This window comes from Piliocolobus tephrosceles, chromosome 4, assembly GCF_002776525.5.
Source record: "Piliocolobus tephrosceles isolate RC106 chromosome 4, ASM277652v3, whole genome shotgun sequence".
Lineage (NCBI taxonomy): Eukaryota > Metazoa > Chordata > Mammalia > Primates > Cercopithecidae > Piliocolobus > Piliocolobus tephrosceles.
In genome coordinates this window covers 53,290,701-53,311,143 of record NC_045437.1, presented here as the reverse complement: position 1 = coordinate 53,311,143, position 20,443 = coordinate 53,290,701, and the positions used below count along the sequence as shown (strand labels likewise).

The window sequence follows — 20,443 nt, the reverse complement described above, 5'->3', positions numbered from 1 at the left end:
TGTGGTTAATCCTGAATTCCCTTTTAGTCAATGGAATGCCAGGCCTGGGTTATCTGAACAGTCTCAAGGGCAATGGGGTTAGAATGACGCCCAACTGGTGCAGAAGTCACACCCCTAGAGTTGCAGATAGGATCAGGTCCTATCTGAACTATATGGGCGCTGCAAAGTGGGGCAGAGGTAGAAAGGGGGTTGAGAGTATCTGAAAACACCACTGAACAATGTGTTAGGTCAGTAGTGTCAAATTTAGTCTGCATCAGAATTACACGGAGGGCTTATTAAAACTCTGATTATAGGACTCGACTTTTAAGAGTTGGCACTTTAGTAGGTTTAGTGTTGGGGTCCCAAGAATTTGCATTTCTTACAACTTCCCTGGTGATGGTGATGCTCCTAACCAGGGCTACACTTTGAGAAGCAGTAAATTTCATTATGTAACATTGTTAGAAGAATGGAACAGATTAATAAAATTGTATCATGGTTTTTTTGTTTTTTTTTTTTTTCTGGTGGTTTCCTTCTTATTGCTTCGTTTGATCTCCCACCTAGTACTTTTTATGTGAATCTTAGGGTCTATAAATCATCTTTGTTTACAAAAGCTCTATAAAACTAAAACATCACCTTTTCCCCGAAGCAACAATAGAATGAATTACTCAGCTCTTATCTCTTGGTTTACTTCATAACCAGATGTTGATTACTGAATTAAAATTTTCAATTGGAAACGATTAGAAATTTGCTAATTGGTAATGTGCTGCTAGATTTATTCATTCACTCATAAACTATTTATTGTGTATTTACTATGTGCAATATATTGCCGTTTACTGTACCTCCCAAATTTATTCTTCAAATTCACAACTAATTTCCAAGACATCACCAGGCTTGCCTTTCTGTAAGTGCTATACACAGATACACGTGGACATGACATAGTGGACTGCAGAAACCTATTTTATCAAGCACATATCTACAGAAGTACTTCCTGGAGTTTGGGCACAGAAGTTAATATTCATATAAAAGTGAAACTCGATTGATGGCGATAAAAATGAGTCTTTTTTTCAAACAATTCTCCTGCCTCAGACTCCGAAGTAGCTGGGATTATAGTCACACAGCACCACACCCAGCTAATTTTTGTATTTTTAGTAGAGATGGGCTTTCACCATGTTGGCCAGGCTGGTCTCGAACTCCTGACCTCAAATGATCCACCCGCCTTGGCCTCCCAAATTGCTGGGATTACAGGCATGGGCCACCGTGCCCTGCACAAAATGAGTTTCTTTTTATTGCTAATGTCCTGTATTTTTATCTTCCTTTCAGGAAATCAAATCTATGAAGAAAAGAATGAGTGAGCTATGTATTGATTTCAACAAAAACCTCAATGAGGATGATACCTTCCTTGTATTTTCCAAGGCTGAACTTGGTAAGTTTTATTATTTTTCTAGATTAAATCATATAATTTAGGCAAATAGTGTTACCTCACAGTTTGTTTTACTTTCCAGATACAAAATTTCTAAATCATCGTTCAAATAATTATTTTAAACATGATCCAGTACCTAAGCCCACTACCCCTTCTACAGAAGAGACAATCAAACTAACCAAAATTAGATTTTAGGCTAATGAGAGTATATACAATTTCTAGAGACAATCCAGAGGGGACTTAATAATCTTTTTTTTTTTTTTCATAATTTTTCTTGGTAGTTTATACTTGTGTTTAACAGCCTTCAGTGCCTTAAATTTTTTTTTTTTTTTTTTTTTTGACTTGCAATGTTTCCTGCATTGTATCTTAAACTAGTCTCTTCTTGTTCAGTCCTGGGTCTTTTTTTTTTTTTTTTTTTTTTTTTTTCTGAGACAGAGTCTTTCTCTCTGTCGCCAGGCTGGAGTGCAGTGGCGCAGTCTCAGCTCACTGCAACCTCTGCCTCCCTGGTTCAAGCGATTCTCTTGCCTGAGCCTCCTAAGTAACTGGGACTACAGGCACATGCCACCACACCCAACTAATTTTTGTAATTTTGGTATTACAAATTTACAAAAAATAGACAAAGTTTCACCACATTGGCCAGGATGGTCTCGATCTCTTGACCTGGTAATCCACCCACCTCGGCCTCCCAAAGTGCTGGGATTACATGCGTGAGCCACTGTGCCCAGCCATCCTGGGTCTTTCTTCGCTTAATTTTACCTGTTCTCCACTGAAACATCATTTGCAGAAGTTTACTGAAACCTGTTCATATTTTGAATTACCATCTCCCAAGGCACCTGGCTTCTAACAGCCACCACCATTCCAACAACATCAAAATGATATCTAGGCCGGGCGTGGTGGCTCAAGCCTGTAATCCCAAGCACTTTGGGAGGCTGAGACGGGTGGATCACGAGGTCAGGAGATCGAGACCATCCTGGTCTACACGGTGAAACCCCGTCTCTACTAAAAATACAAAAAACTAGCTGGGCGAGATGGCAGGTACCTGTAGTCCCAGCTACTCAGGAGGCTGAGGCAGGAGAATGGTGTAAACCCGGGAGGCGGAGCTTGTAGTGAGCCGAGATCGCGCAACTGCACTCCAGCCTGGGCGACAGAGCGAGACTCCGTCTCAAAAAAAAAAAAAAAAAAAAAAGATATTTAAAGGATTATCATTATTTTACTTGAATTTCAGTTACTCCACAAAATTCCTAGAGCTACTAAAAGGCACCATGCCAATGCTAAATAAACCAGCAATGAGTGGAAAATTTGATATATGAGAAAATGATTTTTTGCAGGTGCTCTTCCTGATGATTTCATTGATAGTTTAGAAAAGACAGATGATGACAAGTATAAAATTACCTTAAAATATCCACACTATTTCCCTGTCATGAAGAAATGTTGTATCCCTGAAACCAGAAGAAGGATGGAAATGGCTTTTAATACAAGGTGCAAAGAGGTATTATAAATGTTTGTCTTTCTTTTGTTTTAATGGAATATTTTAAGAAAAGGGTTTACTTTGTTCACCAGTGTCAAAGTCACCTCAGAGACTGCTATTCCTGTGTGTGTGCACTGTATCTCTAATTCCTCAGACTTACAAGACTTTTAGCTTTTTCATTGCTCATTGACAACCTGCTTGGTGTGGTCACAGGATAAGCTGTTCTAATAAAAATAGAATGGGTTAAACAAATTAGAAGTTGCTCCTCTCCTAAATCAGCAATCCAGCACTGATAAGTCCTGGTTTAATATGAAAAAGATAAAAGGAAGAAGTAGACAGGGATTCTCAGTCATCTAGCCAGTTCTACCATGATCTGCCTCTCTAGCTATCCAAGTAACCATGAGGACCCTTTTTTCTTTACATAGGACCCATTCACCATTTGTTAATTCCCAGTTACTGCCTGAATCTCAAAGACCAGGATCTCTGGGTGATATAGTCCTCCCTGGTTGTAGCTTCTCGTAATCCAGCAAACTATAAAAGGAAAGACAGGTTATCAGCTCCTCACCCCCACACCCTCCCCAACACCCCCAGTGATAGCATAGGAAAAGAATAACCACACTAAAAAGTCCCATTTGGAAAAAGAAAGGCTGGGAAACGTAGAGAGCTCATAGCAATTTTCTAAGACTTTCAAACTGCTCAGGAATTGTGAAGATTCTGTACTGTGTTGAAGTTTCTTGGTTAGCTTGTTGGGCTAAACTTGGATCTGCTTTCTCACAAGAATTCCTTTATCAATTGTACTCCATGTTTGCCCACAGGGAATTGTTTTTGTCCATTATCCTTGATGACCATATCTTGGCAGTGGACTGCTGGTCCTGCTAATGTCAGGTAGAATCCCAAGGGTTGCTTTAGGGATCAAATAATCACAAACTTTTGTAAGCCAGACTTATGATATCTTTGGTATTACAGCCTCCTCAAAAACGTAGGTTTCTTGTCTGTTTGCCTCTAATCAGATGCATGTCAAAATAACTATACCAAAATATCACTTTTGGTCATCGTTCTTAAACTTGCCAAATCTTATATACTGGCTTCTGAATTTATCCATTTATCCATCATTATCCATTTAGTGAAGTCTGTTTTCAAGCCCTCTGAACATTGTGAGCTTCTGGAGGAAGGCAGCATTCTCAAAGTCATGTCTGCAGTTCAGTAACTCTGAGTGACAGCCTTTTCTCCTGACACTAGGAATACAGAGCAATTGGCTTTTCCAACCATCTGAAGATTGTAGGCCATAGGCAGAACCTCCTTGAGCAGAATTCTTTTCCTTCCATCTTTAGAAACTGGCCAATTCTCACCCAAGTTCATCTCTCCCATGTAATCTTTCAAAAAGCAACAAATGCCAAAAAAATACCTCCCAACAGTGCTAGTTTTCCCAAACAATTTCTCTAGACTAAGACTCACTAGGTACGTGGCCTGCCTTCTGAGTTATGGCAAGCAACAGTTTTCACAAATGCCCATAGTATAAAGAGAACCTGCTTCCCAACCTGCAGTCTCTGCGTCCCTACTTTCCATTCCTGTACATTTTTCATTTTTATTGTTAGTAGCAACTGATTTCTGGTATTCATCTCTACATATGTCAGGGTCCAGGCTAAGAGACTTGACAGAAGTCAAAAGCACAGTAACTCAAATAAGATAAAAGTTTTATCTTTCCAGAAAGTAGATTAGAGGTTACCAGGGAATGGGGAGAGGGAAGACTGGGGAGTTAATGGTTACAGAGTTTCTGTTTGGAGTAATGGAAGAGTTTTAGAAACAGATCATATTAGTGGTTGCACAACGGAATGAGTATTATTGCCGTTGAATTTTACATGGCTAAAATGGCAGATTTAACCACTATTTTGAAAAAAAAAAAGAGATTTGTCTTGTATCTGTAAGTCAAGAGGTGAGTGGTCCAGAGGTGGAAGACAGCTCTACCATCCTCAATATGTGGCTTTCAGGGTCATTGTTGTCATTTTCAGTTCACAGCCTGCGGCAAAGATCTATCAGACATGACCCAGAAATTTCACTCATCACTACATTCACATCCCGTTGTCCCATTGAGTATCACATGGCCACAGCTGGCTTTGAGGAAGGCTGGGAAACATAATTAGGTAACCAAGTGTCCAGCAAACATTCAGAGTTCAGTCAGGCACAGTGGCTCACACTTGTAATCCCAACACTTTGGGAGGCCAAAGCAAGAGGACTGCTTGAGGCCAGGAGTTCAAGACCAGCCTGAGCAATATGGCAAGACCTCACCTCTGTGAAAACTTAAAAAAAAAAAACAAAAAAATTCAGAGTTCTATTACTAAAAGAAAAAATAAGAGAACAGATATTGGGAGAAAATTGGCAGTCTAGAGATCTGGAGAAACTCCAAAAAATGAAAGAAAATCTAATTAAACTAATTTTAGAACTTGGAGAATTACGTTATGTGTGTTTCTCTATTCTGTGTTTCCATTTTAGTTTTAAAATAATCATAACAGATAATTATATAGTGTTTGTTTATGTGCCAGGCATTTGTCTAAGTACTTAACATATATTCTCATTTGAATCTTCATGATTACTCTCCAGTGTAGGTATTTTTATTTTCCACATCTTACAAATGAGAAAACTGAGGCTCAGAAAGCTCTAGAATTTGCCCAAGATCAGGTAACTAGTAAATGGTAGACCACATTTTGAATGCAGGTGGTGTGACCTCCGTGTGTGATTTTCCTTAGAAATGGGTCTGTAAATAATTTGCTGATTTGATTATTGGGATTAGTTTTTTCTTTTACTTTAACATTTATTCACTTCCTCTAGGAGAATTATTTTTTATTTCATCGTTAAGAAAATAATAAAATAATATCAATTTTTGTATTTATAATACAAATAAAATATAAAAGATATTTGTAATGTTAACTTGGGAAAAATCCCTGAAACATTTTTAAAAGCAGAATTTTATAGTGCCTTAGTTCATTTGTGCTGCTATAACAAAATACCACAGATGAAGTAATTTATGAACTATAGACATTTTTCACAGTTCTGAAGGATGTGAAATTCAAGATCAGGGGGCACCAGCATTCAGTGTCTAGAAAGGGCCTTTTTTCTGTGTCCTCACATGGCAGAAGGGGGAAGGCAGAAAAGGCCCAAGTTCTTTAGCTGTAGCCCTTTTATAAGGAACTAATTCATTAGTCACTTCCCAAAAGGCCCTGCCTTTTAACACTACCACAAAAGGGATTATGTTTCAACACGTGAATTTTGGGGGACATTCAAATCATAGCATGTGGCATTAAGTATATTCACATTGAGAATATGTTTATATTTTTCTGCAGCCATCACCTCCATCCACCTGCAGAGATTTTTCGTCTTCCTTAACTGAAACTGTACCCATTAAGCATTAACTCCCCATTACCCCCTTTCCCCAGACCCCGGCAGTTGCTATTCTATTCTGTGTCTCTGTGAATTTCACTACTCTAGGAACTTCATATAAGTGGAATAATAAAATATTTGTCTTTTTGTATCTGGCTTATTTCACTTAGCATACCTTAAAGGATCATCCATGTTGTAGCATGTCAGAATTTCCTTCCTTGTGAAGGCAGAGTTATATTCCATTGTGTATGTATGCCACATTTTGTTTACCTGTATATCTGTCCATGGACACTTGGGTTGCTTCCATCTTTTGGCTGTTATAAATAATGCTGCTGTGAACATGGGTGTGTCGATCTCTCTTCGAGTCTCTGCTTTCAATTTTCTGTGTTATTTTCCGAGATGTGGAATTGCTGGATCATATGGTTTAATTTTTTTAGGAATCACCATACCATTTTCTACAGCAGCTGAACTACTTTACATTCTCATCAGCAATGCGCAAGGGTTCCAATTTCTCCATTTCCTCACCAGCACATTTTCTGTGTTTTTAAAAATAGTAGCCATATGAATGGGTATGAAATTAAAAAGATAAATGTTATGTTTTGTGTCTTTTACCACAATAAAAATGTCCAAAAGAACTGAAAGTACCCATATTTGGTGCAGTTCTGTCAGTAAAAATAAATACGGATTCGCTATATTCATTAAAAATATATTTTCATTCTAAGTTTATAGCACCTACGGTTTTATTAAGACCTCATAGTTATCTCCTGAGGTTTAAAAAGTCATAAATTATTTCAGAAATCAAACGAAATCATGAATCCAAAAAGAAAGAAAAAAAAACCTATAACACCAAAATGGAACAGAAGTTTAAATGCTCTAAAAATATTTGACAATTTTACAAACCTAAAAATACATACAATAATTCTTCCTTTTAATGCTTTGGATCAAATTATTGATTAGCCTTTGTTTTGTTGCTGTTGTTTATTACTAGGAAAACACCATAATTTTACAGCAGCTACTCCCACTACGGGCCAAGGTAGCCAAACTACTCGGTTATAGCACACATGCTGACTTCGTCCTTGAAATGAACACTGCAAAGAGCACAAGCCGCGTAACAGCCTTTCTAGGTTAGTTTTTTTTTTTTTCTATGACTGTTTTGCTGTACCATGTCAACGGGACAGAAGGCCTCAGAACATAGTATGCCTTTGAGAACATCCTACTTTTCATTCATTCGAGAGAAGTATATTGATCACCTATTATGTGTTAGAAGTATGCTTGGTTTTAGGGACTGCTCATTGTTTATATTGCTGTATAGGCCTGGCTTCACTGTATCTTATATCTTGTTTAGGCTGTTTATACCAATTCCTAATATGACATGTAGGTTCTAACAGAGAGTTACTAAAGTTACTGGCTTTATTCACTGTCACTGGGGATTTAGTAGTCATAGCATGGCTGCTTATGAATTTGTATAAAATAAGCTGACAAATATGACATCCATAAAAATAGAACATATATAAACAAAAAACATTTAATATTCCAGAAACCACTTGTTAATATACAGAACTAATATAAAATAATATACATAAAAACTATTATCTAATAACTGTAATATAAAATAATATACATAAAAACTATTATCTAATAACTATATTAAGGTTAAACTCCATAAATGGTACATATTTGTTATTGTATAATTCACTCATTCATTCATGAGACATTTATGAAATAACTATTCAGCCTTAGGCAGTATGCTAAATAGTAGGATTACAGAAAGGAATAAAACAAGGTCCTTTTTGCTGGGCGTGGCAGCTCATGCCTATAATCCCAGCACTTTGGGAGGCCGATGTAGGAGGACTACTTGAGGCCTAGAGTCCAAGACCAGCGTGGGAAACAAAGAGACCCCAACCCTGTGTCTACAGAAAAATTTAAAAATTAGCCAGGCATGGTGAGATGTGCCTGTGTAATTTTAGCTACTTGGGAGGCTGAGGTGGGAGGATCCCTTGAGCCCAGGAGTTCAAGGCTACAGTGAGCCATGATCATGCCACTGTGCTCCAGCCTGGGTGACAGAGCAAGACCCTGTCTCTGAAAATAAAGATAATTTTTTAAAAAGAGACAAGGTCCTTTTCTCAATGGATTTGTCACTTACTGGAAACAACAGAAGTGTGAACAGGTAATTATAGTCTGATGCATGGTATAAAAGAGGATGGCTGAGAGAGTTAACAGGTTTGTAGAGAATGTTTCCTTCAGTGGGGATTGCATACACTAAAATGTTCCTTAGTAACCACCTGACTAACTTAATTCATTTAAAGGAGTTTTCCTTCTAATTTGAGTTTGGCATATTCCTATGCAAAGTGTCCTCTTGGGAGGCTAAGGTTTGAGGATCCCTTGAATTTGGGAGTTGGAGTCCAGCCTGGGCAACATAGCAGAACTCTCTCACTCTCTCACTTGCTCGCTCTCTCTCTCTCTATATATATATATATGTGTGTGTGTGTGTGTGTGCGCACACACACGCATGTGCGTGTGTATACATACATGCACACAAACACACACACATACATATATGGAAAACTATATCTTTGTATCCTCCATGAGTTTCCTCATTTCTCTTCACAGTATTCCTCGGGCTGCTCCTCCATCTCTCACTTTGTGGGGTTGCCTTCTGAACTGCCATGTCCTCTGCCAAGCCAGGCACATTTGTATCTTAACATATGTAACAAAAATGTAAAAAATAAATGCATAAGACCATACTCATTTAGCCAAATACAGTAAAGTGAAAAATTGACCACAGCAATGTAATTTGTGGTTCTCAGAACTTTCTCCAGCTAAAAACTGGAATTGCTGTGTCCAGATAGACCTTCATAGAAATGGGGTAATGAGAAACTAAACCCATTGATAGGAATTTCTGGATAACATTGACCACAGGTCACATCTGATGTGTTTTTCCTAGCTTTCTTAGGAGTCCAACTAACTGCATTGAAGAATAATCACGTACATGACTTTGGCTTCACTGTTGCTTTACTTCCTGAATAACATTCTTCAGTCAGTGTTCTCTGAGATAAACTTGAGCTTTGGTGATGAATTGAGGAACTCATTGCCCAGTTCTGGTGGTGTTAAAAGAAAAAGGGGCGGCCGGGCACGGTGGCTCATACCTGTAATCCCAGCATTTTGGGAGGCCAAGGTGGGTGGATCATGAGGTCAGGAGATCGAGACCATCCTGGTTAACACAGTGAAACCCCATCTCTACTAAAAAAAAAAAAAAAATACAAAAAACTAGCCAGGCGTGGTGGCGCATGCCTGTAGTCCCAGCTACTCTGGAGGCTAAGGCAGGAGAATGGTGTGAACCTGGGAGTAGAGCTTGCAGTGAGCTGAGATCGGGCCACTGCACTCCAGCCTGGGCGACAGAGCGAGACTCCGTCTCAAAAAAATAAAAAATAAAAAATAAAATAAAATAAAAGAGGGGCTAGGACCATAAAATCAATAACCCCGAAGAGCAAAGTGTGCTTCCATAATAGAGCCTGCTTTCCTCCCTCACTTTTTTCCTCCTCCTTTCCCTCTTTCTCCTGATTTTTCTGTATTGAATACTGCAAAGGAGGAAGCACCATGCTAAAACACAGGTGGTATTTATGAGTATGTTTGCTCCCAAAAGCAAGTAGATCACTAACTTTTCCCTTTTCCTTCACAGATGATTTAAGCCAGAAGTTAAAACCCTTGGGTGAAGCAGAACGAGAGTTTATTTTGAATTTGAAGAAAAAGGAATGTGAAGACAGGGGTTTTGAATATGATGGGAAAATCAATGCCTGGGATCTATATTACTACATGACTCAGACAGAGGAACTCAAGTACTCCATAGACCAGGAGTTCCTCAAGGAATACTTCCCAATTGAGGTGGTCACCGAAGGCTTGCTGAACACCTACCAGGAGTTGTTAGGACTCTCATTTGAGCAAGTGACAGATGCCCATGTTTGGAACAAGAGTGTTACACTTTATACTGTGAAGGATAAAGCTACAGGAGAAGTATTGGGACAGTTCTATTTGGACCTGTATCCAAGGTACTGAGGATCACGTTGTTGGAAGGGACCTTAGGGATTCAGCTGCTACCTACTTTAAGACTCTACTCTTGGCCAGGCACAGTGGCTCATGCCTGTAATCCCAACACTTTGGGAGGCCAAGGTGGGAGGATTGCTTGAGGCTGGGAGTTTGAGACCAGACTGGGCAACACAGTGAGGCCCTGTCTCTACAAAAAATTTAAAAATTAGGTCAAGTGCGGTGGCTCATGCCTGTAGTCCCAGCACTTTGGGAGGCCAAGGCAGGTGGATTGCTTGAGTCTAGGACTTAAAGACTAGCCTAGGCAACATGGCAAAACTCTGTTGTTACAAAAAATACAAAAATTAGCCAGGTGTGGTGGTACATGCCTATAGTCCCAGGTACTCGAGAGGCTGAGGTGAGAGGATCACTTGAGCCTCAGAGGTGGAGGCTGCAGTGAGCCAAGATTGCAACACTGCACTCCAGCCTAGGTGACAGAGTGAGACCCTGTCTCAAAAAATAATAATAATAATTAAAAATTAGCCAGGTGTGGTAGTGCACACCTGTAGTCCTAGCTGTGCTGAAGCAGGAGGATCACTTGAGTCCAGGAGTTTGAGGTTACAGTGAGCTATTATCACACTGCTGCATTCTAGCCTAGGTGACAGAGCTAGACCCTAGCTCTAAAAAAATTAGTTAAAAAACAGACGCTACTCTTTCATATTTCTCAAGTGGGCTTCTTAGTATAGAGATATAAAATGTGGGTCTGAAGCCAGAATGTCTGGCATCATCATTTATTAGGTAAGTTACTTAACTTTTCTATGCCCCAGTTTTCTTACCTATATTATAGGTCCTATAAAATGGGAATATTAATAGTACCTGCTTTGTATGGTCATTGTAAGGATTAAATTGGTTAAATACATACAAAGCATTTAGAATACTGCTCAGCACATAGTGAAGGCTTAATCAAAGTTAGCTGCTACCATTGTCATTATCATCATCATCTAGTTTGTGTACTACATTTACTTAATTTAATATTGACCACCACCAAGGCATGGTGGCCCACACCTGTAATCCAAGCATTTTGGAAAGCTGAGGTGGGCAGATCACTTGAGGTCAGGAGTTCGAGATCAGCCTGGCCAATATGGTGAAACCCCATCTCTCCTAAAAATACAAAAATTAAACTGACATCTGTAGTCTCAGCTACTCGGGAGGCCAAGGTATGAGAATAGCTTGAACCCTGGAACCAAGATCACGCCAATATACTCCAGCCTGGACAACAGAGCAAGACTCTTAAAAAACATAAATAAAATAAAATTGAGCACCAGAATGTTTATTAGGTAATCTGTCTGCTAATCATCTATGGCCACTCCCTTCAGTCTGGCTGAGAGGCAGCACAGTTTAGTAGAAGTAGAAAAACCTTTGCAGTCAGTCAGATTTGAGTTTGAATGCTCGAGTGACATAACCTCTTTGAGATTCTGTTTCTTCCTCTGTAATATGGGACTGAAAATCCTTTTACAGGATTGTTTTATGCATTAAGACTATATATGCAAATCATCTTGCCCAGATATCAGTGGTAACAATTATAAAAATGTTATAACTGTGTCTGTAGCATGTAATAACTATAGATTCCATAGTGTTTCATCAGACACAAAAGGATTTGGATCTCTTTCTCCCCAGACTACTTTCTAAAGCAAAGTCAATCTCTTATAATTACTAATCATTTTACTAAATAGATCAAAGGAGAGTATAGTATCCCCCTCATTCAGTAATACATACAAGTTTGTAATCCACTGACTTTGAGTGCTGAAAAGTAGGTTGAGTAACTGTGTCATCCAGTTGGTGGGCAGAAGTGTCTTTTAGCACCTAAGTGATTATCCCAGTGTATTAGTCCGTTCTCACAATGCTGTAAAGAACTGACTAAGACTGGGTAATTTATAAAGGAAAGAAGTTTAATTGACTTACAGTTCTGCAAGGCCTGGGAGACCTCAGGAAACTTACAATCATGGCAGAAGGGGAAGCAAACACATCCTTCTTCACGTGACAGCAAGAAGGGGAAGTGCCAAGCAAAGGGAGGAAAGCCCCTTATAAAACCATCAGATCTTGTGAGAACTCACTCACTATCATAAGACTGGCATGGGGATAACTGCCCCCATGAATCAATTACTTCCCACTGGGTCCCTCCCATGGTCCATGAGGATTATGATAACCACAGCTCAAGATGAGCTTTGGGTGGAGACACAGCCAAACTGTATCACCTGGTGCTTTATGGACTTACTTTCACTTATATTATGACCTAAAAGTAAAACCCTGCCAAATATAGATGAGTCTTATTTTTAACTAAAAAGTGTCAGGATATAGTTTTAACCCAAGAACTCTTTCAGGAGTAATCCTTTAATATTGGAGTCTGCCATAACTGTCCTCAGATTTTCTTTCCAGGGTCAAAGAACAATTCCTGCTACCTCATTCTGCTGTCTCACTGCCGGGATATAATTAATTTCTTTTGTACTCAGAGATCTGGTCATTGCTACCAGCACCCTGGTGTGGGTGGCAGAGAGTAATCTTTGTGAAAGCAGTGACCTAAAGTTAATGTTTACTTCCTGTCATCTTAGATGTTCTCTTCATAAAGGTAAAAGGGATTAACTTGTTTTATTTGTCTAACTGACTTTTAAAAAGGGTATTCAGAATAGGTTTTAAAAAGACCAGGTACTGGCTGGGTGCAGTGGCTGTAATCCCAGCACTTTGGGAGGCCAAGGTGGGTGGATCACCTGAGGCCAGGAATTCAAGACCAGCTTGGCCAACATGGTGAAACCCTGTCTCTACTAAAAATACAAAAATCAGGCTGGGCACAGTGATTCACACCTATAGTCCCAGCACTTTGGGAGGCCAAGGAGGGCGGATCACCTGAGGTCAGGAGTTTGAGACCAGCTTGGCCATCATGGCAAAACCCTATCTCTACTAAAAATACAAAAATTAGCTGGGCGTGGTGGCAGGCACTTGTAGTCCCAACTACTCTAGAGGCTGAGGCAGGAGAATCATTTGAACCCAGAAGGTGGAGGTTATAGTGAGCCAGGATCTTGCCACCATACCCCAGCCTGCGCAACAGAGCGAGACTCCATCTCAAAACAACAAGAATAAAATTAACCAGCATGGTGGTGCACACCTGTAATACCAGCTACTCAGGAGGCAAAGGCAGGAGAATTGCTTGAACCTGGGAGGCGAAGGTTGCAGTGAGCTGAGATCATGCCACTGCACTCCAGCCTGGGTGACAGAGCAAGACTCTGTCTCAAAGTAAAAAAAAAAAAAACAGGTACTATTAGTCTTCTGAGCAAAAGAAAAGGGGGAAAGGATACCTAGTCCCAGAATGAAGTCTGATAGCTTTTGGAGAATGAAGTCTAATAGCTTTTGGAAAGACCATCACGGATGCCACGCTATCTAAGAATAGACTAATTGATAGTATAATTTATGCATTTTCCCAGGCTAACTAAAAGCATTCTGTTTCAAAAAGGCCTGTCTAGTTTATAAAAGAAGCTTATTTAATTGTAATTACTGATTCATTCCTCCTCAAATAAAAGGAAAAACCTTATTGTCTGAAATTCAGTTTTTTATTCCGATTTTAATGAAAAGGCTGCCTAGTGAGTCAAACTGTCTCTTTTATTTCAAATTTGTGTTTCAGCATTGTTTAGTGTTTAATAATCCCATCTTTGAAAAAGAAAAAGTAGAACGTCATTAAAATAAATTGGACATTCAGCTGTCGGTGTCACATGCGTTCTTCATTCTTACCTCGAGACTTTTCAACAAAAGAAACTTCGGAGCTCACACACAGTGATAGTGGAGTTATTGTTTGTTTAGCATTAGTTTTTCCATTTTAGCAAAGTAACCTACTTTCTAGAAGGTAAATTAATGTTTAAAAGCATCTCTGGTAACACATAGTTATGTGTTAATGACTGGAAGAGGCCATGCCAATGTAGTTGCTAGAGGAGAATTTTCCTATCTTGTCAACGTGTGTTTCTGGCTCCTAGGGAAGGAAAATACAATCATGCGGCCTGCTTTGGTCTCCAGCCTGGCTGCCTTCTGCCTGATGGAAGCCGGATGATGGCAGTGGCTGCCCTCGTGGTGAACTTCTCACAGCCAGTGGCAGGTCGTCCCTCTCTCCTGAGACATGATGAGGTGAGGACTTACTTCCATGAGTTTGGTCACGTGATGCATCAGATTTGTGCACAGGTGAGTTTTTTTCCCCCCCCAGTAAACCTGCCAGTTGGTTTTTTTTTAGAAAACTTTCTGACTGCTGTCAGGTTTCTGCTCCTAACATGTTTTTTCAGAAGCTGAATGTGTTCAAGAATTTGATAGGCCTCCTGCAAAACCAAAATTTTCCTTATCCTGTCCTCTTTCACAACATATTTTTACTTGGAGGTTCATCTACCAGTGAAAGAGGTTTCTTGAATAACAGCCTATGGAAAAAGAGTAAGACTATCTATAAGGAAAGGTTACAAATACTTTGCTCTTTCCTTTGAATCCTTTTCCATAGGAATTTGGTATAAATTTCTCAGAAAAACTGTGCTGTAATCTCTCCTGCTTATCAATGCTTTGTTTACTTTAGTGATTTTTCAATCCTCTTAGACTCTTTACTTATTTTTAAATAGTAATTTTGTAACATTTCCCTTTACTAACTTCAAATTAAAATCATAGATAATATAGTATAACTATACAAAGAATTTGGCAGAGTGGAAGTGTATGTGTGCAGTAGATTAAAACTGATTTTTTATTTTTGAAAATAAAAAGTACATTTATTCTCAACTTTGTAATACAATCCATTTAATTAGGCTCAGACTATTCTAGCATGAACCATATGAACTTGCTAACATTTAACCATTATTAACATAGGAAAATGTCTAGTTCAGCAATTCAACCTAATAGTTGAAATATACTATTATTGGCCAGGCATGGTGGCTCATGCTTGTAATCCCAGCACTTTGGGAGGCCAAGGTGGAAGGAGTGCTTGAGTCTAGGAGTTTGAGAACAGCCTGGGCAACATGGTAAAACAAACAAAAATACAAAAATTATCCAGGCATGGTGGTATATGCCTGTGGTCCCAGCTACTTGTGAGGCTGATGTGGAAGGATCACTTGAGTCCAGGAGGTTGAGATTGCAGTGAGCCATGATTGTGCCACTGCACTCCAGCCTAGGTGACAGAGCAAGACCTTGACTTAAAAAAAAAGAAAGAAAACCACTCAAAAAACTGATAGTAACATAAATGAAGGTACAGTTTTCCAAATTTGAAATATTTATATGTCTCTAAAGGTAGACTTAAAAAACAACAGTGACAAAAACAAAAACCTTTTTATTAGGATACTTTTAGATTCATAGAAAACTTGCAAAGACAATACAAAGATTGCCTGTATACCCCTCACCCTCTCACCCCTACTTCTAACATCTTCCATTCCAATAGCACATTTGTCATAGCTAAGAAGCCAGCATTCATACAGTACTCCTGACTGAACACCACAATTTATTTGGATTTTCCTTAATGGTCTTTATACAGAGAATCTTTTTAAATCAGTACAGTGTCCTCACTGAATATAAATGGAAGAAATTTTTGTGTTTTTCAAGTGATAATGCTTGGATATGACTATGCAGTAAGACATAATGAAGTATGCCGGAGGTTTGCACTGTGTGGAAGTAATCCTGAATGGAGCATCAGCAAGTGCAAACTGATTGAAGTGGTTTTTGTTGTCAGCTCAAGTCCTAGAACAGTGCTGACAATGGTGGCATGATTTTCCAATATGATGAACACTTCCTGGGAAACTTCAAAGACAAGTAATCTCACTTCGATTTACACAGTAGATCCTAGCACTTGTAGTCTTAGAAATTAAAATTGTGTAAAAAAATGCTTCACAAGGCTAGGCATAGCAGCTCACACCCGCAGCCCCAGCACGTTGGGAGGTCGAGGCTGGCAGATCGCCTGAACTCAGGAGTTCAAGACCAGCAACATTGTGAAACCCAGTCTCTACAAAAAATACAAAAATTAGCCAGGCATGATGGCACACACATGTAGTCCCAGCTACACGGAAGGCTGAGGCAGGAGGATTGCCTGAGCCCAGGATGTCCAGGCTGTGGTGAGCTGTGTTCACGCCACTGCACTCCAGCCTGGGTGAAAAAGTGAGACCCTGTCTCAAAAAAAAAATGCTTTGCAAAAATATGTACAGTGGGGTTAGTTTCTCGGCTCAGTTACTGATAGTTTTTTTCATTTATGTGAATAGTCCAGCAGGGAGTATGAATGACAAGCAGGATATGGAACAGTCTTTTTGTTGTCCCAACATGGGCAGAATCAATCCTGTGCATCCAGCATCCTTATATCCCAGAGTAGCCCTAATCATTGTAATAACCCAAAATGTACCCATTCATTTCCAAAATGCTTCTGTCACCTTTGTTTAAAAACTGTTTCGTTCTTTCAACATTTTATCTTTTATCCTGGTGCTTCCATCTTTTGTTTTAAAAAACAGAGGGAAATAATATATGAATATGTCCAGAGAAATGTCCTGATATAACCATTTTAATCTCTCTTTAATCCAAGGAAAATAAATCTTTCAGAATAATCTAACCTTTCTTTCTTAGGTGATTTTAAAATCTATTATCATAGCACTGACTGGACATGGTGGTTCATGCCTGTAATCCCAGCACTTTGGGAGGCCGAGGCGGGAGGATTGCTTGACCCCAGGAGTTCAAGACCAAGCTGGGCAACATGACGAAAACTCATCTCTACCAAAAATACAAAAAAATTAGCTGGGTGTGGTAGTGTGGCTAGGCTTTGCAAGGCTAGGCCTGGCAGCTCATACCCACATCCCCAGCACTTTGGGAGGCTGCAGTAGTCCCAGGTACTTGGGAGGCTGAAGTGGGAGGATGATTTGAGCCTGGGAGATGGAAGTTGCAGTGAGCCGAGGTTGTGCCATTGCACTCCAGCCTGGGCAATAGGACCAGAGCCTGTTCAAAAAATAAATAAAATAGGCCAAGCGTGGTGGCTCATACCTGTCATCCAAGCACTTTGGGAGGCCCAGGCAGGCAGGTCATGTGACATCAGGAGTTCAAGACTAGCCTGGCCAACATGGCAAAACCCCGTCTCAACTAAGAATACAAAAATTAGCCGGGCATGATGGCACATACCTTTAATCCCAGCTACTCAGGAGGCTGAGGCAGGAGAATCGCTTGAACCCAGGAGGCAGAAACTGCAGTGAACCAAGATAGTGCCACTGCACTCCAGCCAGGGTGACAGAGTGAGATTCTGTCTCAAAATAAATAAATAAAATCTCTTGTCATAGCACTAGGATCCCTGAAATATTTATCATGTGGACCTTCTATCAATATCCACACTGGTTGACATTTCCTTTAATTAGGATAACTCCAGTTTGCATTTAAAAAAACATTTTTATAATTTAGAAAAGTCAAAAATATTTTTCTTAATTTTAAACTTATGGTGTATTACTTATCCAAAATCCAGTTATATATTTGTACATAGATTAATAATGACCTGCTTTTAAAATAGTGGATGCTCACATTTTTGGATCTGAGGACCCTATGAAAATCTGATTTATGCTGTGGGTACCTCTTGTAGAAAAATACACCTACAAATATGCGTAAAATTCCAAAGGGCTCACAGACCCCTCAAAGCCCTCACCATAATGAATCTCAAGTTAAGAACTCCTGAGTTATAGCAGTTTCCTTCTTACTTGGTTATTTCATAAGGAAGCATTTTGGTCTTTTAATCACATTTATTAAGATAATAGTGATCTTCAAATAGAGTTTTCAATGCTGTTGATGCATGTTCTTTTTTCAGGCACAGTCCTCTTATAAACTTATTATCAAAGGCTTGCCATGTATTTGGTCAGTTCTCCACAACTCATTCCATTGTTCCCATTATTTCTTACATTAATCGTGATCTTTTGAGATAGTCAATTTAGTACTGGAAAATCTTTTTTGGTACTCTGACATTTTAGAGCTGTCTGACTCGTGACTGAACTATTAATATATATATTGCATTCACCAGCTTAGTGTGTCTCTCTTGAAACAGTAGACATATTCAGTTCTTAAAGTTTTGCCTAACCTCATCCATGAGCACAAAATGTGTCATACTGATGAATAGTGTGTTGTTACAATTCTTTGCTTGGTCATATCTTCATGAGATTATCTTTGAAAATTATCTTCTTGTCTATTAATCCTTTCAGATAGCCTGTAATATTTTAAGAACTTTTAAGGTCATCAGCAGTGATCACCACTTTTGTTTTTCATAGGCACCAATCAATATATTTGCAAATTTATAATTTGAAAGCCTTTTGTACTGACCTAAAATAGATGATAGTGAATATGGAGATTGACAACTTCTATGTTCAGTAATACTTCTAGTTTACCTGAGAAATATATAGTGAATTAAAAAATTTGCCACATATATTCAGTAGATTGGTTTTAAGAAATGGCAGCTCAGTGTTTGAGCTCTCCACTGTGGCAATTGGCAGGTTTCGTGACTAGAAGAGCTCGTTTGAGCTTGTCATCATAATATTTAAACATGTTGGCAAGAACATCTAGTTTTCAAACATGTAGATGTGCTAGATCAATATGTCTACTATCTCATCAGTCAGGACATGAGTTTCACTCGTATTACGTTTACAGGGTAGGTAGGTAATTTTGAAGATAGCAATCAAGAGGTGATATCTCTAGTATCTGTTCCTGTTGCATGGCTTTATTGTGGTTTGAGCTGTCAGTAACCACTGGCCTTTGAACTTCTGTAGAGTAGTAATGCCTCTTAGCCTCCATTATGATGTCTGTGTTATGTTGTACATTAAGAGCGGTGATGATTTTGAATTGTAAAGATGTCATTATTCTATGGAAACACATCAGAATTACACTAAAGCCTTCTTAATTAAATGTGAAAGGGATGGGCAGAGGAACTTCAAATTATGTGACTTGAAATCATTAATTTGGTTGAAAATTACTAAACAAAGCAGCTCGTCTGCTCTAAATATTTGGATTAGATACTGCTGTAGATAAATGTACCATGTATTAGTCAGAAAGGCACCCTGGTGTTACGACAAGAGCACTGGATCAAACATCATCTGTGTTTCTGTGGGCCAGGCTGTGTGACTTGGGGAAAGTTATTTAAACTCTTTGAACCATCTCTTTTTTCTTATTCAGAAAATGGGGACAACAGCAATTCTATGTACTTCCCTGGATGGTTGGGAGAATTAAACCAAGCAGTATGTGAAAAGGCACTTGGAAAAGCATAAGGTGCCATGCCTATGTGAAGTATTCTGAAAACTATGCTTATGTGTAATTCAGCTCTTTTGAGATCAATATACAACTCAAAACTAGAAAGGGGGGGGAGAAGACCATTTGCCGTAAGGCAATTTACTACCACTTAAGGTTCAAAAGAATTCACAAATGCTTACCTTCAGTGGGTTTTGAGTGAAGATCTATGGAAGGTGATTGGAAACCATCACGTTTGTATTTGGTTGTTTTGTTTTCATGACTGCTGCCTACTTAGAAGTTTGATTCCTGAAACAATAACAGAAAGAGCAGCTTGGAGTATTGGGAGTGATGGAGGATTAGCTAAAGACCTGTGTGGGTGTATTTATCTTCAGTATTAACCCTCAGGAAGTGAAAGACAAACCAGGTTAGACCCATCAAGACCATACCTAGTCAGGCAGAATATGCAGGCTGAGAAGAAGATAGGCTTTACATTCATTCATTCATTTTTATCTTCACATTACACTCTGAAGTAGATGGGTACTGTTATTGTCCCCATTTTCCAAGTGAAAAAATCTGAGACATAGATGGACCTGCCCAGGGTCTGATACTCACGACCTAACTACTCTACTTTATTGCCTAGTTGTGCTCCCATTCCATGCACTGGAGACAACACTATTTCATGGTCTGAATTTAGTCTTCCAAACGTGTGGTCGCGTTGGATAGACTTCCTTCTCCTATGTTTATTAAATGACACTCTAATAATGTAGAATGAATGCAAATGTGGAATGGATGCATTTATTTATTTCTAGGTTTCCCTCTGTGCGAGTTGACCGTTGAGGTTTCAGTCCTAAAATACAGTGAACTCCCTATCGTCAACCTTGTGGCCTCTGCTGTCACCCTGTCTCCCTAGCCCCAACTCCTGCACACTGTTAGAGTTTGTGACTTTT

General features: G+C 39.2%; 1 protein-coding gene across 3 annotated transcripts in view; it reads left to right on the top strand.

Moving 5' to 3' along the window:
* NLN (neurolysin) overlaps positions 1-20,443 on the top strand; it is a 102,501-nt gene that overhangs the window by 56,045 nt on the left and 26,013 nt on the right. For 2 of the 3 annotated variants that reach the window (XM_023210450.1, XM_023210452.1), the window contains exons 5-9: positions 1,300-1,402; positions 2,728-2,888; positions 7,231-7,366; positions 9,922-10,288; positions 14,282-14,483. In XM_023210450.1, the coding sequence (XP_023066218.1) occupies positions 1,300-1,402; positions 2,728-2,888; positions 7,231-7,366; positions 9,922-10,288; positions 14,282-14,483 (969 nt within the window). The remainder of the gene's footprint in view (positions 1-1,299; positions 1,403-2,727; positions 2,889-7,230; positions 7,367-9,921; positions 10,289-14,281; positions 14,484-20,443) is intronic. The other variant, XM_023210451.1, reaches the window with a different exon arrangement.